At 40.9% G+C, this 23,946-nt stretch overlaps 3 protein-coding genes across 6 annotated transcripts in view; 1 reads left to right on the top strand and 2 right to left on the bottom strand.

Annotated features, from left to right (window-relative positions):
* Positions 1–15,560, bottom strand: part of LOC121581983 (protein TASOR) — a 38,723-nt gene extending 23,163 nt beyond the window's left edge. Inside the window, exon 1 of the mRNA XM_041897457.2 lies at positions 15,543–15,560. The gene's annotated coding sequence lies outside the window, so the exon portion shown is untranslated. The remainder of the gene's footprint in view (positions 1–15,542) is intronic.
* purg (purine-rich element binding protein G) lies at positions 1,191–6,906 on the bottom strand. The gene has a single exon (XM_041897465.2). The coding sequence runs from the start codon at positions 6,432–6,434 to the stop codon at positions 5,412–5,414; it is 1,023 nt and encodes a 340-aa protein (XP_041753399.1). The 5' UTR covers positions 6,435–6,906; the 3' UTR covers positions 1,191–5,411.
* wrn (WRN RecQ like helicase) overlaps positions 14,707–23,946 on the top strand; it is a 52,774-nt gene continuing 43,534 nt past the window's right edge. For 2 of the 4 annotated variants that reach the window (XM_041897464.2, XM_041897461.2), the window contains exons 1-7: positions 14,707–14,862; positions 15,438–15,514; positions 16,252–16,373; positions 16,790–16,935; positions 19,173–19,321; positions 19,645–19,794; positions 19,911–19,953. In XM_041897464.2, the coding sequence (XP_041753398.2) occupies positions 15,446–15,514; positions 16,252–16,373; positions 16,790–16,935; positions 19,173–19,321; positions 19,645–19,794; positions 19,911–19,953 (679 nt within the window). In that variant the 5' untranslated portion in view covers positions 14,707–14,862; positions 15,438–15,445. The other 2 variants (XM_041897462.2, XM_041897463.2) reach the window with 2 other exon arrangements.

Raw genomic sequence — 23,946 nt, 5'->3', positions numbered from 1 at the left:
GCACCATTTTTTATAGTTAATTTTTTTTCCCCTTTTTCAATTTAGGACCCAACTGTTGGCATGCATAAACTTTTAAAAAACATGTTTTTTCTCTGATAGGTTTTCTAAACGTTGAAATCTTTTACAAACATTACAAGGCAATTAATGGATATTCATACAGTACCATACATGTAGAACATGAACTATTACAGTACAGAGGTTAAAGAAAGTGCTAGAATACTAAACAATTGCTTTCTTGTTTTGAGTCATATAATATTCTATAGGACACGCTAACATTGTACATTACAATTATCCAAAGATACACTAAACATTTTTGCTTCACTATTTCATTTTTATATCATTACCATAGACAGTTATAGTTCTAAAATCCCACTGCAATAATGCCATGATAAACACAAAGCCAAAAGAAACAAACCAACAAAGCTTCTTCAATACCCATACTTTTTCACAGCACGCTACTACCTACACAACAATAAATTAGAAACATATGTAAATACACTATCACTTTTCCCAAGTGAAGCCTGGACTCCTTTTGTCTTCACTGTCACTCCTGCAGTTAGGTGGTTAGTAGTGTTTTGTGGAGCTCAAGTGCCAAGTAGCCTATGCTTTTGAAATGATAATCTCCTAAACATGCTTGAACATCATTGGTGTTTTGTGCAATAGAAATCTGTTGCAATAAACATCTCCCTCTTATTTCTTTCACAAGATTGACAGGTAATCTTTTAAATTTTCCAAATGTACCTTTGTTCAAAAAACGAATAAAAACAATAATCCTAATCAAAACATTACCATCAAATTGTAAAGAAGTTTTAAGGCTTATAGGTTGTAAACCTTTTGTTCGGATGATAACAGTCCAAATTCAATTCATTCAAGTTATTTATAAGAGACAAACACAGCCTTCAATGATGACCTTGCTTGCTCTTACAAATACTTTTTGACCATCCAAGTCTAGTTGGATATCAGGCCGACACACGATCTTGTACGGTTTTCAGGCAAGCTAAAAATACGGAATAGTCAATCAAATTCAAGTGTCTTTCTTGGATAATACCGGTACGTCATTATATTTTCTGGGGAGTCAATTGAGAAATACACCACCTTTAATAGATTTAAAATAATAATAATAATAATAATAATAAAGTGCAGAAAGCAGTACATAATATACCAGACAAATGTAATAGAGTAAAACAGTATAATATATCTTTCATCTTTAATTTCATGTTAAAATGTATCATTGACTTAATTTCATATATTTTTGTTTAGTAGAGAAATAAGCAGCAGGAAACCTGTGTGCACGTAATCTAAAGTGGTTGCTTGTTTGATCATTTTGGGTTGATAGTTCCACCCACGTGAAATGGTTCAGGGACATTTTTTTCAGCAAGATCTGGAGCATGTACAGTTTTGTCAAGACAACATCTTTTCCCTATAAGTGATTAGCTCCTAATGTACAACAATTGAGTACTTTGCATTGGAAATGGTAGCATTTGCTGCAACCATAAGGAGCTGTAAATTTGTTTAATTTGCTTATCATCACGACACCACTACAACTTGGATTTCATCCTTAAACTTGACAATCAAACAAGACAAGTTACACTCAAAGAACATTTTCTCTTAACCATACGCCTACAGCAGTCAGAAAGGTATGGACATTTCATTTTGTATAATTTCACAAGAAAACAGAGAAAGCTCAAGCATATTCACTAAATTGTGAGAACTTTTTGAGAACTTAAGGTAGATATCAACCCCATTGGACATTGCTAGCTGCCCTTATTATTACAACGACCCAATCCAAGTAGACAAAACAATGCCATAACACTGTAAGACCTTATTTCAAAGGGGTCACAGTGGGTTCAGGTAAAACAACACTAGGAGCCGAAGGGCGGGCTAATAACTTCAGGGCCACTATCTGGGTCAGTTCATCTTCAAGTGCAGCTCTTTTGAGATTAAAATAGGCGATATCAACATCTAGCAGAAGATTAGCCTTTTGGCGTGGTAATTTAAGTGCATGATTGTCACGTCAAAGTTAAACCAACGCATGGATCATGTGGTCCCTCTATGTAAATTAAGTAAGAAGCAGCAGAGAAAAGTTTTTTTTTTTTTTAAGTGCTTTCTTAGGGAGGCTTGAGTTTAAATGAGCAAATAAGCTGTGCATTTCACTCATATTCTCTCTCCATCTCCAAGAGAGGAAAAAAGCCATTGTTTATGACCTAGGCCAACATTTCTCTTACTTTGCCCCAAAGATACTGTGATCAGCCTTATGATCTCAAACACAAAATCACTGGGCATCTGCTCTCTAAAATATTAATATAAATTAAAGCATATGGGAACAAACTTAATATATTCCACATTTTGGTTAAATGTGAGATCCAAACGAATGTTGGAGGAAAGTTGTGCTTCTAATTATTTTTCTATAATGAGTTGTAAAACTTTTCATGTTGGAATTCAAGTGGAATTTCCATACCACACATTAGATAACAAAAAAACACTGAATAACCAGACTATTCTTGCACTTTTCATGCACTTCTTTTCAATGGTTTGGATTGCTACCACTAAGAATGAAAAATAAATACTGGTCTTTAAGATATCAAAAATCATAATATTAAGTTTTGTTTTAGAGACAATGATTTTTAACCTTGTCTTTTTTGTCATTGACCTATCCTTTTTTCATAATATACAAAGTACCTATTTCCTTGAGATTCGAGATTCAGTCAACTGTATTCATGTGGAAACCACAATATGCCTTAACACAGACTGTGGAAACCTATGCGATAGTAGCATGATGCATTCTGAGTGTTCTATTTGGTTGTTCTCTCTTCAATGGATCTTCCATGCGGGACAAAATGTACCGAAAATGTAATTTGTCCATTTAAGCTCTGTAGAAGAACCACCGTTTTATAGACTCTATGCAAGGGGGGCATAGTTGCTAGGGAGTTGCAGCCAAAAGGAAAACAATGAAGAAATATGAACGCTCTGTCAGACTATTTCATACATCCTTTATCACCAGATGCAAGGGAAAGGTAAAATAGGATTTTCAGCACAGAATGTTGGTTACAACTAGTACAAACAATTGTTAAGCCCTTACTAGTACTGCAAGATCATTTGTCTAGCAGACATGTGAAGAGGTGCTCAGACCAATGAGGTGTATCCTATGTGGATTAGCTAGGTCATCAGCATATGACATTTCATATCACTGACCATATCAGCCCCATCACCATATCTGGCATTAAGTCTATGGGGCGGTTTCCTGGCCACAGACCCTAAATTGTGAAAATTATTAATGGAGAAGAAAAAAAATCTATACAGTTACATATCGCAATATTATTTTTGGACAATATTATATCTATATTTTTTGGCTACTGTAGGTAGCGTTAGCTAGCGCTAGTCGGCTGTACCTGCGCCAAAACGCTGGTATCTTTCCTCCTATAGCCTGTTCTCCATCTTCTTAAATAGTGAGCCAACTTGGTTTCAGCCATTTTATAACCCTGACTGATCAGAACTGGTTTACTCATCTCTCTCGTCTCTCTGCAGCAGACATACGGTGAGCAATACGTTTGGAACATCAAATCGCAATATCGAATCACAATACATATAGAATTGTGAGAATCGCAATACATATCGTATCGGCACCTAAGTGTTGTGATAATATTGTGAGGTACCTGGCAATTCCCAGCCCTAGTAAGAATTGTATAATAAAGCTCCAGAGGTCTAAAATGTGGCAACAAATGAGATGTGGAGGAAGACAGAATATCACCTGTCATTTAAAGATCTCAGAGGTGCCTGTGACAAGGGCTAAACTGTCTGCTGCCTAACCAGCCTCTACATTTGTTGAGACTAACACATAGGCAACAAAGCCTATATCAATAAAGATAATCTGTGTTAGGAGCTTTTCTCAGCATGACTTGAGACTAAAAATATTGTATGGCAGATCATCAAAAATCCACGTGAGAATCCACATGAGAAATTTGGTTTTCACTTAAATTCATTTGTTAACACGTTAATAAATTACACAGTCAAATGCATTAAAGAACTTTCAAAATACACAATGTGATAAGGATAATTTTGGGGACACTGACTAAGTTGCACCTGTAAGTAAGGGTATCTGGGGTGTATTGATAGCTGCATGGGCTGGATCTCAATGTTTCAAGTATCATTGCAAGATTTGTGAAGGCATCAGAATTTCTACTGAAATTCTGGATCATGAGCAGCTTTAAGGCTACACCAAGTCTGCGTTCCAAATGGCACCGTTTTCTCTTTATAGTGCACTACTTTTGCACTATATATAGGGAATAGGGTGCCATTTGGGATGCATCCCAAAACATGGAATGAACATCTACTGTGCTCGGTGGTGCGATAAAGGTAGACTGCATGAATAAAAGCCTATCTTTCTGTCAAAGCTGTGTGTGAATGTATATGAGATGACGCAACACTAATGTTCTAAGTAAGTAATTACAGCATCACTGCTGATCAACAATTTCTTGATTGACATCTGCCACATTTGTATATCATATCTAAGCCCATGACTCATATCCTTTCATATTGGCATTAGATGGTTATTTTGCAGACAGACATTGTTTAAAGGTACATGTTCACATAGTAGTGCAGCATGTGTACCAGTCAGTTTCAGTTATTATTCCACTCGTTGCCATGTCATGTCATGTTTGGCATGAAACGGAGTACAAGGAGTGGAATGTTAGCAAAACAGGTTCTGGATTTCAGGCTAGTGGTAGTGTGCATTTCTATCAAGTATTACTATTATTATATTATTTGGTTAGTGCCCAAACAACACGGAAAACAATACCCGAAATCCTTCATCCTTGTTTATTCTATACTAAGACGAAATCCTCAAGCATTAAATATTAACTACACAGGGCAAATTATTGTTGATGTTTAAACAACAATATAATGTCTAGCCTTCAGCAGTAACTCTTACAATACACGCCCCTACCAATGCTGGTGGAATACCGGAAGTTGTACACTATCATGTCTCACCCTGAGGTATATGGGGCTCACCTTTTTTTTCTCTCACTCAAACAAGCACGTACATTCACACACACTCTGCAATTATTTAAATGGCCAGTCGACCACAACGAAACATTTTTCTACGCTTCATATAAATGACCTAGCTATATCATCATCTAGCATTTTGTATATCTGTTTTCATTGTGCAAGAATAGGCAACCCGTCCTCCTGCACCGATTTCAAAACGGATGCCATAATCTAAATACATGAATGAAACACAATAACCATGAAAAAATGTAAAAGTGCTAGTTGACAATAGTCATACAGTACAGTATTATAGAGGTACATTAAGAATACTTTTTCTTATAAACTAGGCTATTGTCACGTTTAGATTTTCCCTTTCCCGTTTTAACCCATCATCACTAGAAACCTCTAACAACCATAGTATGCCATTGTCAATCCTCTTGGTCTTCACCGTCCTCGCGAGGCTCTGTCCTCTTCTCGTGACAGGTGAAAATTCGCCGCATTTCTCCCTCATACCTGATGAAATTCTCTCCAAATCTGGCCCAGGCTTTCATGGGGACTGTTATGGTGTTTCTGTATGGCTGTCGTACCTCGCTAATCTTTAAAAAGACACCGTACCGGTTGGAACCAACGTCGAAATAAAACCTCTTATTGTCCACTCGAAAGGATTCTGCCTCGGGAAGCTCGGGGGATTCTTCGTGGTTCCTATTGCCTCTTCCACGTTCATCCGTGGCATCGTCATCGCCGTAGTCTTCAATCAGCTGCGACAGTGCATCTCTGAATTCGATTAGCCCTTGAGCCGGCAACACTATGGTCTGCTCGATGCCCTGGCCGTAGTAACCCATGGTGCCATGTCCTCTGCTGACGGTCTGTCTGATGCGGAGGAACCTGCCTCGCTGGTTCTCTTTCAGATCCAGATAGTACTTTCTATTGTCTCTCTCAATGAATTCACTCTTCAGGACGCGATGAGTATGCTCCTCCGACACCGCAGAGCCGGTGGGAGACACTGATGCTGCGTGGTGGTGATCCTGCTGTCTTCTGCGGGAATCGTGCGGGCGGCCCTGGCCATTGCTCTGCTCTTCTGGCCGTGGTACCAGGCCACCTCGCAACCCAATGTGAGCGTAATAATCGATGAAGTCCCCCAGGCAATATCGTAGATCGGGTGCCATTGACATAGACAGCGTTAATTTGCTCTTCCTGATGTTATCATGGCGGCCTCTTCCAATCCAAACCTCTGCAATTTTTAGGAATCTGCCCCGTGCACTTTGTTTTACGTCCAAATAAAACCGTTTCTTCTGGATATCGACACGTTTCGAGGCAAGCTCCTGAATGTCTATGCCCTGCTGCTGTGTGCCAGGGTGAACATACTGTTGAGGATATGCGCCTCTCGTCATAGAATCTGATGTAATCCTTCCTCTGCCTCTTTCCATCCCTCTTGAACATGTATCAGCCATAATTATTTCGTTTCCACCACAGTTAGCACACGAAAAATTGCTTATCCATTAATAGCCAACATGCTGTCTTTCAGGTAAGCATATTAAATTAGCTAGCTAGCCTGCCAGCTCGTGGCTATAGTAGCCTAACACGTTTGAAAGATGCCTCAAATTATGTAAAAATGGCAGATACTAGGCAGGAATCGTCAGCAGATCGAGTTTCTGTGTCCTGATTAAAGGTCAAGCGTAACGTTTGGTGCCATTTCCATCGTAAACCTTGGCAAGCCGGGTTACCTAGCTACCCCTTTCCCTGCGTCTGACACTTCTCCCCCGTCTGCTGAGAGGCTATGAAAGCTGCTAGCCTACTGAAATGAAAGGAGAAATTGTCCAATCCAGGGTCTCTTGCTTCGGTACAGCGGCTTGATGAGCCCAATGAACCCACCCACTAAGCACGGACCGACGCCAACGTCTTTTGGACGTCTTTTTTTGGTCCTGTCCGGATCAGCCATTTTTTGGGGGTCTTTTTTTGGGGGTGAGGTCAGGACCAGCCTTGATTTCAACATAGACGTCTATGATTGGTTCAGATTTTGTCCAGTCAGTAAAGAAAAGTAGACTATAGTACAGTACAGTAAAGTAAAGTATAGCTCAGAACAGTAGAGTACAGTATAATGTACTGCATTTTACTCTACTTTACTCTAATGTATTCTACTGAACTAAACTGTACATTTTACATTTACATTTTAGTCATTTAGCAGACGCTCTTATCCAGAGCGACTTACAGTTAGTGAATACATATCTTTTTTTATACTGGCCCCCCGTGGGAATCGAACCCACAACCCTGGCGTTGCAAACGCCATGCTCTATCAACTGAGCTACATCCCTGCCGGCCATTCCCTCCCCTACCCTGGACGACGCTGGGCCAATTGCGCGCCGCCCATGAGTCTCCCGGTCGCGGCCGGCTGCGACAGAGCCTGCATTCGAACCAGGATCTCTAGTGGCACAGTTAGCACTGCTGTACTCTACTGAATAAAACTCTACTGTCCTGTACCGGACTCTACTGTGCTGAACTATGGCGTACTGTACTGTGCTGTTCAAACTTGTGAAACAGCCTAGACATCTATGATTCGTTCAGATTTGGTCTGGTCCTGACTGACCAAATTTGTACTTGTTTGGGGGCGGAGCTCATTAGAATAATACCAAGCATGTTTTGCAAGTGTTTGCTTTTACATTTACATTTTGGTAATTCAGTAGACATTCTTATTTTCAACATCTGTAAATTATCTATATTCAACTTTCCTTCAGAACTGAAAATGAACCTGATTTCAACGTCCGGAAAATACGTATTTTCAAATCAAATCAAATATTATTTGTCACATGCGCCGAATACAACAGGTGTAGACTTTACAGTGAAATGCTTACTGACGAGCCATTTCCCAACAATGCAGTTAAAAAGTAAGAAACATTTGCAAAATAAAAAAAGGAAATAGTAACACAATAAAATAACAATAATGAGGCTATATACAAGAAGTACCGCCCCCGAGTCAATGTGTAGGGGTATGAGGTAAGGAAATAACAACACAATAAAATTACAATAACAAGGCTATATACAGGGAGTACCAGTACCGAGTCAATGTGCAGGGGTTCGAGGTAGCTGAGGTAATTTATGTAATATGTACATTACATGTTGGTAGGGGTAAAAATGACTAGACAATCAGGGTAGATCATAAACGGAGTTGCAGCAGCGTATGTGAAGAGTGTGAAAGTGTGTCTATGTGTGAGTGTGTGTGTGCCGTCAATATGCATGTGTTTGTGAGTTGTGTGTGTGTGAATGTGAACGTATGTATTGTGTGTGTGTTGGAGTGTCTGTGTAGTATGTGTAAATGTGTGGGTAGAGTCCAGTGAGTGTGCATATAGCCGGTGGAAGAGTCAGTGCAATTCTTTATATATATATATATATATATATATATATATATATACAGTACCAGTCAAACGTTTGGACACACCTACTCATTCAAGGGTTTTTCTTTATTTTTTAAAACTATTTTCTACATTGTAGAATAATAGTGAAGACATCAAAACTATATATTTTGATTTGTTTAACACTTTTTTGGTTACTACATGATTCCATGTGTGTTATTACATAGTTTTGATGTCTTCACTATTATTATACAATGTAAAAAATAGTAAAAATAAAGAAAAATCCTTGAATGAGTAGGTGTGTCCAAACTTTTGACTGGTACTGTGTATAAAAAGGGGGATCAATGCAAATAGTCCGTTAGCCATTTGATTAAGTGTTCAGCAGATGTATGGCTTGTGGGTAGAAGCTGTTCAGGTGCCTATTGGTCCCAGACTTGGCTGGCTGGAGTCTTTGACACCACCTGGTATAGAGGTCCTAGATGGCATGGAACTTGGTCCCAGTGATGTACTGGGCCATACGCACTACCCTCTGTAGCGCCTTACGGTCAGATTCCAAGCATTTTCCATACCAAGCGGTGATGCAGCCAGTCAATATTCTCTTAATGGTGCAGCTGTAGAACTTGTGCTCCTTTCATTCAGAACCTAAAATGAACCTAACTTCAACGTCTGGAAAATACGTATTTTAGACGTTATTTTGCTTACTGGGCATCCAACTCTCCCCTTCCTCTCCAGCGGCGAAATCCCACAGTTAAAGAGACAACCTAGTTTGAGATGTACAGTTTAATTTGACACAGCAAGCGAATTTACTGCAAATAACTGGCTTTATAAAAGGTAGGATAGAATAGCTGCAATAACGTTAGCCGTCACCATCGATATAGATGCTGCAAAATATAAAGGCCTACCTACCAATCTTTTTAACATGTGAATGAGGGACAAACATGTAATTGATTGAGAAAATATCGTAATGGCTACCGGAATAAATGATGTTTTAGCGCGTTATATGCAAATGTTCCATTGATTCCCATCCACGCCCCCCCCCCCCTTAAAAAAGAACATGCTGCATTCAACAACGCAACTGTTTTCGAACAGATGGGAAAATATGTAAGGGATAATCAACAAGGGGCTATGCGTTCTATGGAAAATGCGCGTCGTGGAACACACCTTCCACAGAGTTGCATTATTTTCTAGAGAACGCATAGAGCCCCGAGTTGATTATCCCTTTTATACCACGGCTATAACTTAACACATTTGTTAGAAATGTGTTCATTTGCTGGTAGAAATGTGTTCAACATCCACTGAAGTAGCGAGCACGTTTACTAGATAGCTACAGTAGTTGCCGTGGTAACCAAACAAACAGACTTGCTAGTTTAGCTAACCAAACAATCAGTACTAGCTTGCCATTATGACAATCGAATTCATTTACAGTCATTTAACAGACACTCTTATCCAGAGCGACTTACAGTAGTGAGTGCATATATTTTCATATTTGTTCGTACTGGTCTCCGTAGGAATCAAACCTACAACGCTGGCTTTGCAAGTGCCATGCTCTACCAACTGAGCCACACGGGACCACATAATTTCAGGGATGCAAACTAGTCACCTTTCGGTGAAATACGCCGTTTTGAATACAAAATAGGTTTGGAGCAATACTGGCTGTTCCCAAGGCTCAGCCAATCGTTCACATAACAACAGAATGAAGAGAAGAGACAACCAACTTGCTAGCTACAGCATCAGCTGCGCACACTAGAAAGACAGCAGATAGTGGGAAGGCAGTTTGCCAGTTACAGCTGCGCGTCCCCTGAACGATAACGAAGAGGTAGGCGAGAAGCCTGACCACGGAGACCGGGTGAAAAGGTGATGAAGCGTACTTAATGAGCTGTAACCGAAAAACAACTGGCATTTTGGAAAGTTTTAGGTGAGGGAGAAAGTGTGGTGGAACAAGTATTGTTAGCATTGTTAAGTATCTTGCTAGCTGGATCGAATTTTCCGTTAGCTAGCCAGAGAAATGTTGAGCAACTTTAGCCAACTTAACTGATCAAATAATTGAGTTAATGGTGTGAAAATTAGCTGGCTAATAGTCAGACTGCTAACGTTAGCTAGCTAACGTTACAACATCAGATGAGCTAATGTTAGTAACCTAACCAATTCGCTATAGTACCGCTCCTGTCTCAGCCTCCAGTATTTATGCTGCAGTAGTTTATGTGTCGGGGGGCTGGGGTTAGTTGGTTATACCTGGAGTACTTCTCCTGTCTTATCCAGTGTCCTGTGTGAATTTAAGTATGCTCTCTCTAATTCTCTCGTTCTCTCTTTCTCTCTGAGAACCTGAGCCCTAGGACCATACGTCAGGACTACCGGGCATGATGACACCTTGCTGTCCCCAGTCCGCCTGGCCTTGCTGCTATTCCAGTTTCAACTGTTCTGCCTGCAGGCTACGAAACCCCTACCTGTCCCAGACCTGCTGTTTTCAACTCTTTAATGATCGGCTATGAAAAGCCAACTGAGAGACCTGAGCCCTAGGACCATACGTCGGGACTACCGGCCGTGGTGACTCCTTGCTGTCCCCAGTCCGCCTGGCCTTGCTGCTATTCCAGTTTCAACTGTTCTGCCTGCGGTTATGGAACCCCTACCTGTCCCAGACCTGCTGTTTTCAACTCTTAATGATCGGCTATGAAAAGCCAACTGAGATTTATTCCTGATTATTATTTGACCATGCTTGTCACTTATGAACATTTTTGAACATCTTGGCATGGTTCTGTTATAATCTCCACCCGGCACAGCCAGAAGAGGACTGGCCACCCCTCATAGCCTGGTTCCTCTCTAGGTTTCTTCCTAGGCTTTCGCCTTTCTAGGGAGTTTTTCCTAGCCACCGTGCTTCTACACCTGCATTACTAGCTGTTTGGGGTTTTAGGCTGGGTTTCTGTACAGCACTTCGAGATATTAGCTGATGTAAGAAGGGCTATATAAAATAAAATTGATTGATTGATTGATAGTATTAACTGGTATACGACTCCTTACCGTTCCTCAAGTTATAACGCGTTAGTTGCTTACTGGACACTGGAAATCTGTGTGAAATGTTAACTAGTTAACTAGCTAACGAAATAACTACTATCTGTGAACTAATGTTTTCCCTCTACAGTATATGGTTAATTTTCAGAATGAGAGAATTAGGTGAAAATGAGGCGTTGCTTGTTAAACAAGTGGATTCAGGGATCAAGTGTAGCTGGAGCTGGGCCTGGTTTAAACTGGATGCCACTATTGAGGTGAAAGGAACACCACACACTTTTCCTCTTTCTCACTTTTTAAATACAGTGGATAAAAAGGGGTATGCCAGGTGTACTCTGCCTGAAAGAGATCAGTAATGCCAACAAAGGGTCTCATGCTCTGCTGGCACATTGTAGAACAGATGTCCACAGACAGAAAGTGTACAATGTAATAATGTGCAGTGTAGCCCAAAGATATTGCTTTTGTTGTGTTGAATTTGACAGTAACACTGTGTGTGAGTGAGGGGGGATGATTTTTTACTCAGTGAACATTCTTTTTGCACAAATGTAGTCTTGTGCACTTGATCGATGTCTACTATAGTGGCCACTATAATAGAGCAAAAATAGAATGCCCGTTTGTTTAATTCTATTTCTACTTGAATATGTTTTTTTCCCAAGTGTAATATTTAGATGTGTGTGGTCACAGGCGTTCTATTATAAAGGCTGCCATGGCTAACTGCAATAGTAGTGTATTGTTTTTTCTCAAGACTTGAGTCTAGGCAACAAATAACATTGGATTGCTTTCTTTACATTTTTTCTGTGAGTTAGGTTCACATTAACCACTTTTTATTTTACACACAGAGACTGATCATGTAGATCATATTCTTTGTTGTTTAATTAGTTAAAACCTGCATTTCCCCTTAGCATAATTCAACAATGCCAATAATGTTTTCAATTTGACTTTTGCTTTCAAAAGCAGCACAAACATAGAACATGTAAGAAGGAACTATAGCCATTGAATTCTACCGTGCAGATATACCGTGTATAATACGGAAATAATGCACACTCTAGAATGCCATTCAAGCTAATCAGAAACAAGTATTCAACAATGCCATGGTATAATTAAGTGATAATGCCCGAGAAGCCTGTGTTTGGAGGATATATTGGCACGGGTGTTGTTAGGCACGAGACGAAGTGGAGGCCGGCAAACTGTGCCAATATATCCTCCAAACACCGGCTTCGAAGGGATTATCATTTTTATACAATGGGTTACCAACATATTCAAATAATGGTTTACATATTCTCGTTAAAAAATTTATTTTACATACTATTTCATCCTTCCACAAGATATAGCCCCGACACAAATCTAGGGTTGCTACCCAAGCCGGCTGGTCGTTCGTTCTATCAGTTCGGTTGCTAGAGACGCGACCCAGTCGTTTGTTCTAAATGTTTCATTGCCATACTAGCTGGCAACGTTCATATCCCTTGCTTGCTAGCTAGCCAACTACGGCTAACTTACAGTCATGTCAAAAAGTGCAGCCAGAATAACAGCAAAGTAGCTGCATTTGTTTAAGCTGTTTTCTAGTTAAATTTATTTGGATACATCCATAACAATGAGCTAATGAGGCGATTTCGCCTGGCACAGAAAATGTGCTCACTCGTCAGGACACTGTTGTTCAGAGGAGCTAGCCAACAACACAGCTAACACAATCCTTTAAAATTTATGCTGGAAAGACTGCAAACTAGCGGCACTTCGTTTCATTTTACCTTTCTTCAGTTGACATTTCTTTGTATATATCCATAAAAATTATGCCAGCTGATTCATGATTTCGACTGGCTGAGAAACGCTGCCTGTCTGTCTCGTCCCGACTCCCGACACGTTCATTACTATGGGACAGCTGGAGATCGAATTTGAATATTGAAACAATATTGCAAATGTCGGAGAGACAGATAGCAAGGTTTATACAAATCTCTGCTGTTGAAAACGAAATGTTAGTCTAAAAGAAATGGGAGAGAATGCCTAGATGCTTTTTACATTTTAGTCATTTAGCAGATGCTCTTATCCAGAGCGACTTACAGTTAGTGAGTGCATACATTTTTATAGTGGAGATCAAGTTTATAAAGTGCCTGGCTGGGCTGATGAGACAGTGGATTGCGCAGTCAGATGTAACAGAGTAAATAGGCATTTTAACGTCATAGATGTAGCCGGTGGTAACTTGTGGAATAGACACCGGCTGGAATGCAGGTAGCTTAGTGGGTAAGAGCGTTGTGCCAGTAACCGAAAGGTCGCTGGTTCTAATCCCAGAGCCGACTAGGTGAAAAATCTGTCGATGTGCCCTTGAGCAAGGCACTTAACCCTAATTGCTCCTGTAAGTCGCTCTGGATAAGAGCGTCTGCTAAATGACTAAAAATGTAAATGTAAATGAATGCGGTTTTAACCAATCAGCATTCAGGATTAGACCCAGCCGTTGTATAATTAAACAATAGGCACGACGCAACGAGGAGGCCATATACCACAAACCCCCGAGGTGCCTTATTGCTATTGTAAACTGGTTACCAACGCAATTACAAGAGTAAAAATAAATGTTTTGTCATACCCGTGGTATATGGTCTGTTATAAACTGGGTAGTTCGAGCCCTGAATGCTGATGGTGCTTGCCTATGGAGCAGTGAGGGGAACGGCACCTCCGTACCTTCGGGCTCTGATCAGTCCCTACACCCAAACGAGGGCATTGCGTTCATCCACCTCTGGCCTGCTGGCTCCCCTTCCTCTGCGGAAGCATAGTTCCCGCTCAGCCCAGTCAAAACTGTTCGCTGCTCTGGCACCCCAATGGTGGAACAAGTTCCCTCACGACGCCAGGACAGCGGAGTCACTCACCACCTTCCGGAGACATTTGAAACCCCACCTCTTTAAAGAATACCTGGGATAGGATAAAGTAATCCAGCGTTGCGTCGTGCAGAAGAACAACCCTTAGCCGCGGTATATTGGCAATATACCACACCCCCTCATGCTTTATTGCTTAAATATACCACGGCTTTCAGCCAATCAGCATTCAGGGCTCGAACCACCCAGTTTATAATTTGTAATAATAATGAAATTAATGTTGTCTTAACATACATCCTTCAAATAAACCATTAAATAATTATTTATTTATCAGGTTAGATATTTTTTTTACTGAAAGCCGGAACTGTTTAATGATCATGAATTAAGCTTGTTAAAACGCTCAGAAAAGGGTTATGATATGATGACTGATATATGACTGCGATTTTGTTTCACAAGTGCAGCTAATGTAGGATCATATTATTATTATTCGTTGGCGACTGTAACCAAAATAGTAATAAAAATAGGTGCTCTAGCCTTAACGTTACGTAGTTGCAACTCATCTTCCAAAACAGTACGTGGCAGCAACTCTCGAGTATATTGAATAAAAAATTTCAACAAATCAAAAAGAAGAAGAAGACGGCGGGAGTTGTTAGCATGTTTGGCAGCTAACGTTAACTACTAGCTAGCTAGGTATGGACGTGAACCATCTCTGGAGTTAACTAACCACCGTGAGTGAGTATGGAAACACATGAAAGTAGACAACAATAGCAAGCTGACGTTAGCTATCTAGCTAATGTATCCAACATAGCACATGACGAGTAAACAGTCAAGCAAGCCAACTACGCCGATTGTCTGCGTTGAATTCAGCAAACTAGCACGGATTCTGGACACAATAACCCTTGATGTGAGATTAGCGACGTTAGCCAGCTAACAAATTGCCAGTTGTTGGATTAACAATGGAAAGTTGGAAATAACTGCTATGACAGGCACCAGCGCATGCTCATGTGTGTTAGCCAATGCTCAACAATTTCAGGCTGAAATGCTAATGTTAGCCTATAATAAAGATGGAAATACGACACTATCCATGACAACAGTAGTCATAGTAAAGCGATTTATTTTACACCAGCAACATCTTTTGCTATTTATTTACCTTGCAAAGGAATAAAATCTGATTTGAAGCTGTATTTGCAAAAGAGGAAAATGTTGGAAACAAGGAAGGACTCATGCCACAGTGTTGTCTTCTACACTGTAACGTTAGATGCTGTAACGATTATTAACTTATAAAACACTTTCCCTCTGACAGATTCAAACATGACTGACAGGAATTTACCTGAGTGGATGTCGAAGATAGAAACTACTGAAAAAGATGCACTTAAACAGGTATTGAAGTTGAGTAAACAGTACTCACATTTATGGTCCAAGATAGTGAACAAAAAACTTGTATGGTTAGTAACCCAGAAGTAGTGCCTTGTTCCTGGTTCTTTAACATATGGTAATATCACCAGTAGGACAGGTCTACTGGCCTCTAAATGCCTGCCAACAGCTGTCTGAGGTTGGCTATCAAGGTGTGGTTAATTTTCAATTCAGTGAGGCTCTCTAATTTGCTTACGTTTACCTATCCACCTGAGCTGTGCAGGGTCATATGCAAATAAAACCATTGCACTGTTTCTCTCAACCCATTTCAATATTCAGTTGTATTAGTGCATGTGATATTTTCCTTTTGACCACCACTGTTAATTGATTATAGTCAGAATATTTTATCAATACTGTCTGAGTTTAATTCAACCGGTTTAATAATACACTATGTGTTGCAGTATAGAGGTCTATGAGACGAGTCCTGGATCATGCTGTCGCTCTTCTAACATTTGCATAGGTGATGTATGTACTGGAAATGTAAATTTCTGTACAAGGAGCAAGAATACATGTGCACAATGATGGACAATAGTGAATGGCCTTTTATTTGCATATTTCCTTCGACACAGAGTAAACCCAATATGCCCAGTTCTGTGGAAAAACACAAGGCTGATAATAAAATGTTCTCTCCCATGTGCAGAAAATGGCTGGTAATATAGTCTCTCTGTGGGGGTAATAAGTAAGACCATTTTTTTTCTCAACAGGTTCAAACAGGACTCTATAAAAGAAATGTCATAGAGGATGACCTTCCTTATCTAGAGTTCACTGGCACAGTCATATTCAGCCAGGAGAGAAATGACTGCTCGTTTCTGTCTGAGGAGTTAAGGTAATCAAGACTATCACCAGTCTGAGTCTAATAGTACATTCAGTGTACATGTAATAAAACAGAGATTGTGCAGTCAATCAAGTCAGTTGTACAGTGGTAAGCAGGCCTAGCATGTGGAGTCATGGGTTAAGCGTGCTGTGGCTTTATTCACCACTTTGAGTAGTCGCTTACCTGTTTCCTAAGAACGCATTACGTCGCTGAAGGCATATCTATAATCTGGAACTCGCTGTCGGTTCGTCTGGATTGTAAAACGTGTTCACCGCTGTAAAATAAATGTCTGAATCAAAATTTTGGGGCAAATAACATCGCAAAGGTGTACCAACCACATTGTATGTTAATTATAGTTGGACTAATTAAGTTTACTTGGATTTTGCACCGCATTTACACCTCAATCCCTCTCTTGTTTTTTTCCGTAGGTCTAGCCTTTCACCTGGCTCTGCTGTGGGGTTTGACATAGAATGGCCTCCTTCCTTCACCAAAGGCCAGAAGAAGAAAGTTGCCTTGGTCCAGCTGTGTGCTTCTGAGGAGAAGTGTTACCTTTTTCACCTCTCCTCCATGTCAAGTAAAGTTCACAGGGGAAATGTCTCTGACATTGACTTATTGTATGAATCATTTTCTGCTTATAATTTCTATTATGTTGTTGCTGCCTATACAGTGAGGGGAAAAAAGTATTTGATCCCCTGCTGATTTTGTACGTTTGCCCACTGACAAAGAAATGATCACTCTATAATTTTAATGGTAGGTTTATTTGAACAGTGAGAGACAGAATAACAACAAAAAAATCAAGAAAAACGCATGTCAAAAAATTTATGAATTGATTTGCATTTTAATGAGGGAAATTAGTATTTGACCCCCTCTCAATCAGAAAGATTTCTGGCTACCAGGTGTCTTTTATACAGGTAACGAGTGTCAGGGCGTGTGTAGGTGTAGTGTAGGAAATCAAATGCAGGACGCCGACTGTAGGTTCCAAAATGCTGTATTTCTGGCCCAACACAGGCAACAGGACAACTAAGCCCAACAGCTAAATTACGCACAAGGCGAAAAGGCAAATGCGCACAAACAGGTGCGACAAACGAAGTGGTGCACGAACAAGTGCAACTATGCTCCAGCGCAGTGGAGAAACTATGCTCAACCGAGCAAACACAACACTGACGAAAAACAATCATACACAACACATGACAAACACAACGGAAACTTATAGGACACTAATTACGTAAAACAGAAACAGGTGTGACACAAACAGACAAAAGCAAACGAACATGAAACATCTATCGGTGGCAGCTAGAATTCCGGAGACGACGAGCGCCGAAGCCTGCCCGAACAAGGAGGAGAGGCAGCCTCGGCCGAAACCGTGACAACGAGCTGAGATTAGGAGCGCACTCTTAAAGGGAGTGCTCCTAATCTCAGTTTGTTACCTGTATAAAAGACACCTGTCCACAGAAGCAATCAATCAATCAGATTCCAAACTCTCCACCATGGCCATGACCAAAGAGCTCTCCAAGGATGTCAGGGACAAGATTGTAGACCTACACAAGGCTGGAATGGGCTACAAGACAATCGCCAAGCAGCTTGGTGAGAAGGTGACAACAGTTGGTGCGATTATTCGCAAATGGAAGAAACACAAAATAAACTGTCAATCACCCTCGGCCTGGGGCTCCATGCAAGATCTCACCTCGTGGAGTTGCAATGATCATGAGAACGGTGAGGAATCTGCCCAGAACTACACGGGAGGATCTTGTCAATGATCTCAAGGCAGCTGGGACCATAGTCACCAAGAAAACAATTGGTAACACACTATGCCGTGAAGGACTCAAATCCTGCAGCGCCCGCAAGGTCCCCCTGCTCAAGAAAGCACATATACATGCCCGTCTGAAGTTTGCCAATGAACATCTGTATAATTCAGAGGAGAACTGGGTGAAAGTGTTGTGGTCAGATGAGACCAAAATGGAGCTCTTTGGCATCAACTCAACTCGCCGTGTTTGGAGGAGGAGGAATGCTGCCTATGACCCCAAGAACACCATCCCCACCGTCAAACATGGAGGTGGAAACATTATGCTTTGGGGGTATTTTTCTGCTAAGGGGACAGGACAACTTCACCACATCAAAGGGATGATGGACAGGGCCATGTATCGTCAAATCTTGGGTGAGAACCTCCTTCCCTCAGCCAGGGCATTGAAAATGGGTCGTGGATGGGTATTCCAGCATGACAATGACCCAAAACACACGGCCAAGGCAACAAAGGAGTGGCTCAAGAAGAAGCACATTAAGGTCCTGGAGTGGCCTAGCTAGTCTCCAGACCTTAATCCCATAGAAAATCTGTGGAGGGAGCTGAAGGTTCGAGTTGCCAAACGTCAGCCTCGAAACCTTAATGACTTGGAGAAGATCTGCAAAGAGGAGTGGGACAAAATCCCTCCTGAGATGTGTGCAAACCTGGTGGCCACTACATGAAACGTCTGACCTCTGTGATTGCCAACAAGGGTTTTGCCACTAAGTACTAAGTCATGTTTTGCAGAGGGGTCAAATACTTATTTTTCTCATTAAAATGCAAATCAATTTATAACATTTTTGACATGCGTTTTTCTGGATTTTTTTGTTGTTATTCTGTTCTCACTGTTCAAATAAACCTACCATTAAAATTATAGACTGATCATGTCTTTGTCAGTGAGCAAACGTACAAAATCAGCAGGGGATCAAATACTTTTTTCCCTCACTGTAGTTTATCTGTATTATACCTGTTCTAACACATTTAGACCTGTTCTGCAATGGTTTTCTGTATAGCATATCTCTGACTTCTTGCAGGATTTCCAACTGGCTTGAAGATATTTTTGGAGGATGAGAGAATCCGAAAAGTTGGCGTGGGCATCGAAGGAGACATGTGGAAGCTACTCTCGGACTTTGATGTCAAACTGAAGAATTTCGTGGAGCTTGGAGATTTGGCTAATAAAAGAGTAAGAATTGAATCACAGAATTGTACCCTCATTTTACAGCCATTACACAACTACCATTACACAACTACCAATGTGTTTACTCATGGGCCAATGTATCAAACGCTTCCACTTGTTGATGTGTAACCATATACTCAAGTCCCAAAAAAGATGTCCAGTTAAAAAGGTATCGTTCCAACTACTGCAAAAATACCGGCCTCCTCGAATATGTCACCCAAAACGCATCTGCTAACATGCTATGAGGAATAGCAGAAGGACTGTTTGATTTCTATAATGCTACATACATTATTATTTCCTCACTGACTAGAATTCCCTGTGATTTCCAGCTGCGATGCGGTGAGAGGTGGAGTCTAGATGGGCTCGTCAAGCACCTGTTCAAGAAGAGGCTCTTCAAACAGAAGAATGTGCGCTGTAGCAATTGGGATGACTTTGAACTCTCCCAGGAGCAGAAAAGATACGCGGCCACAGATGCTTATGTGAGTGGGAAAAACCTACTGTATCATTTTGTGTCATTGGAAGAATAGAGAACTGTTTTTGTGGGAGAGATTCTGTATTTGTTTATCAGCCATGTTTTATTTTTTGTCTTGCCTAGGCTGGCCTGATCATTCATAACAAACTGAATACTATGGACCCTGGTGAGTATTGTGTATGTTTTTTGATGTGTCATACGTGCATTTTGTTTCTCAAATCCCAGTTATTTTATTGGTTTCCTTCATTAAAACCCCCCCAAGGTCGATGTCCACGCCCCCGCTGAAATCTAATTCGCGTAATAAAAAAATCCCCATAAAAATCTGTCAGTTTAAGATTGAGGCGCATTGGATGCGCCTCAATCCACCGGTTCTGCCTATGTCGCACTTCCGCATCTGTGGCGAAAGGTGACAGAGCCTGAGCGGTGTTTATCAGACCATGAGACATCCCGAAAATCGGTCTTCTCACAAAATCGTCTGTAGCGTCTGAATGGTTTGGCCTTCAAACTATTATGACCCCTTTGTGGAAATATGAGACTCTCACAAACTCTCCATTATGCTCTACGACCTCCACAAGTGTCAGGAGACAGCTTCTGTCTGTAGCATCCGTACCGTTTGGGCTACCTCTCTGTCCAAAGGCGAGACTCTCACGAACATGTACATGTCGGTTGTTTTGCCGTAGGACGTCAACAGGCCTCAAAACACTCGTCTGAAGGTCCCCCGGTACCAGTTGAAAAAATGAATGGAAGTACAGTGCATTCGGAAAGTATTCAGACCCCTTGACTTTTTCCACATTTTGTTATGTTACAGCCTTATTCTAAAATTGATTAAATATAACATTTCCCTCATCAATCTACACACAATACCCCATAATGACAAAGCGAAAACAGGTTTTTAGACATTTTTGCGAATGTATAAAAAAAATAAAACATAACTTAAGTACCATAAGTATTCAGGCCCTTTGCTATGAGACTCGAAATTGAGCTCAGGTGCATCCTGTTTCCATTGATCATCTTTGAGATGTTTCTACAACTTGATTGGAGTCCACCTGTGGTAAATTCAATTAATTGGACATGATTTGGAAAGGCGCACACCTGTCTATATAAGGTCCCACAGTTGACAGTGCATGTCAGAGCAAAAACCAAGCCATGAGGTCGAAGGAATTGTCCGTAGAGCTCCGAGACAGGATTGTGTCGAGGCACAGATCTGGGGAAGGGTACCAAAAAATGTCTGCAGCATTGAAGGTCCCCAAGAACTCAGTGGCTTCCATCATTCTTAAATGGAATAAGTTTGGAACCACCAAGACTCCCTAGAGCTGGCCGCCCGGCCAAACTGAGCAATCAGGGCAGAAGGGCCTTGGTCAGAGTTCCTCTGTAGAGATGGGAGAACCTTCCAGAAGGACAACCATCTCTGCAGCACTCCACCAATCAGGCCTTTATGGTAGAGTGGCCAGACGGAAGCCGCTCCTTAGTAAAAGGCACATGACAGGCACCTAAAGGACTCTCAGACCATAAGAAACAAGATTCTTTGGTCTGATGAAACCAAGATTGAACTCTTTGGCCTGAATGCCAAGCGTCACATCTGGAGGAAACCTGGCACCATTCCCTACGGTGAAGCATGGTGGTGGCAGCATCATGCTGTGGGGATGTTTTTCAGCGGCAGGGAGAGTAGTCAGGATCGAGGGGAAAGAGTGTTGGAAGTTGTTTAGTGGACTATGAGGTAAAACTGAGTTAATCATCAACATATAGTTAACATTCTTTGTGGCTAACTGAATTGGGTAATTTCACTGTGTGTGTGGGTAAATGAGGGAATCTGACTTAGGGTCAGATTGCTCGCTTTTACTTAAATCCATGGCTGTCTTATCTTATCAGGGACTGAAACTAGCTTGTGGCCTTTTCTCTCTCCTCACACAAAGTGATAAAGAACAGAGTTTAACCTAAACATGAGTGTTTTTGCAAGATAAGGGATTGATTGAGTGTGAACTGAATGAAAGTCGAATGTAGCCGCCACCATAGACAAAGGGAGTGGGCGGAGCAATAAAAGAGCGGGAAACTGAGGAGGGAGGGATTTAAAGCTATGGTGTGTGGAGGACACTATATAAGATGGAGGGAGAGAAGAAGAGGGGGCGAATCTGCAGATTGGCCTGGCTTTGTTGACATTATAATAAAGTCATTCTCAATCCCACAAACACTCTGGAAGGACTGATTTGTAATAAAGTATAGTGGTTATTTTCCACAACAAGAGTAACGGAGCACCATCTCTACGGTGAAGCATGGTGGTGGCAGCATCATGCTGTGGGGATGTTTTCCAGCAGCAGTGACTGAGAGACTAGTAAGGATCGAGGGAAAAATGAACGGAGCAAAGTACAGAGAGATCCTTGATGAAAACCTGCTCCAGAGCGCTCAGGACCTCAGACTGGGGCGAAGGTTCACCTTCCAACAGTACAACGACCCTAAGCACACAGCCAAGACAACGCAGGAGTGGCTTCGGGACAAGTCTCTGTATGTCCTTGAGTGGCCCAGCCAGAGCCCGGACTTGAACCCGATCTAACATCTTTGCCGAGACCTGAAAATAGCTGTGCAGTGACACTCCCCATCCAACCTGACAGAGCTTGAGAGAATCTGCAGAAATTAATGGGAGAAACTCCCCAAATACAGGTGTGCCAAGCTTGTAGTGTCTTACCCAAGAAGACTCAAGGCTGTAATTGCTGCCAAATGTGCTTCAACAAAGTACTGAGTAAAGAGTTTGAATACTTATGTAAATGTGATATTTAAGTTTTTTTATTTTTATAAATTTGCTAAAATTTCTAAACCTATTTTTGCTTAATGAGGGGAAAAAAACAATTCAATCAATTTCATAATAAGGCTGTAACGTAACAACATTTTGAAAAAGTCAAAGAGTCTGAATACTTTACTAATGCACTGTATATATGGAGACTGTTTTAATGCCATCAATATGGGGTTAAATACATGTGAAATTAAAAAATTAAAAATCCTGATCTGTGACCGACCAGCTCGATATGGTCTTATGTAGCAACATTTGAAATGGTGTTTTTTACATTGGATAAAAGCAGAGACTCAGAGCTAGAAAATTGTATATCATACACTACAGTTGAGGAATAATCGGAAAGTAATTCTGAATGTTTTGGTACACCTACTGGAGAGCTCTTTGTCTACACCAATTCCGCATCGTTCACACCCTCTTAAGCCTTAGCCCCACCCATCTCTTTAAGGATTCCCATGTGAGGCCATGTGCTAAACAGTGAGTACGGTAGTGTACAACCAAAGATTAAGACTAAAGGCTGGTTTATACTACTTCTATCGACATGTCTGGATACAGTTGTTGCAGTGACATGAGCATTCTATTGTCGTCCAACATCAAACTTGTCGTTATGAAAAAGTATAAACAGAAAAACGACAGGCTGCATGACATCAGCAGCCTGGTGGTCCAAAATAGCATAACTGGTGTATTTTAACACCAATAAACCCATCCTTTTAAAAATGAATTTAGTATATGTCAATCTAGCAAACCAGGCAACTAAAAGCAACTTACTAAACAATGTTTTGGTTAGTTTCTAGCTTGTTAGCTAGCTAGCTAATGTTAAATTAGCTGGCTAGCCAGTTCAAATAATGACCATCATATATAGCTGACAACGTCTTAACTTTAGCTAATTCCTATTCATTATTACAGGAAAATAAACGTACAACAAGATCATTATTTACAAGTTAATGGCGAGCTAATTACAGAAAATAGTTTACGATTGTGAGTGTGACAAAATAAAAGCAGGGCATTCTACCGGATAATTTTAGAACGGACACTTTCTCGTTGGCCTAACATTATATCCTAATTTGACTTTGGTGCAGGTCATGTTGTTCTTCACATTACCGTCTCTGGTAAACACACACTATATTAAATAACCTCAACGTTTATTTGTCACATGCACAGGCTACATAAAGTGTAAACAGTACACTGAAAGTCTTACTTGCATAGTGGAGTCTCTCTTTTGTTTAGGCATGTAGCTAACTAAACAATTAACCATAATCCCAACTCGTAACGTTACTACCCTGCATTAATCTACAGGTAGCTAAAGCTAACAAACTAGCTAGGTTCAATGTTAGCTAGCTAGCTAACATTGGGCTATAACTAGCAATGCAAATGGCT

This window comes from Coregonus clupeaformis, chromosome 15 (genome assembly GCF_020615455.1).
Source record: "Coregonus clupeaformis isolate EN_2021a chromosome 15, ASM2061545v1, whole genome shotgun sequence".
Classification (NCBI taxonomy): domain Eukaryota; kingdom Metazoa; phylum Chordata; class Actinopteri; order Salmoniformes; family Salmonidae; genus Coregonus; species Coregonus clupeaformis.
This window is presented reverse-complemented; position numbering and strand designations above follow the sequence as displayed.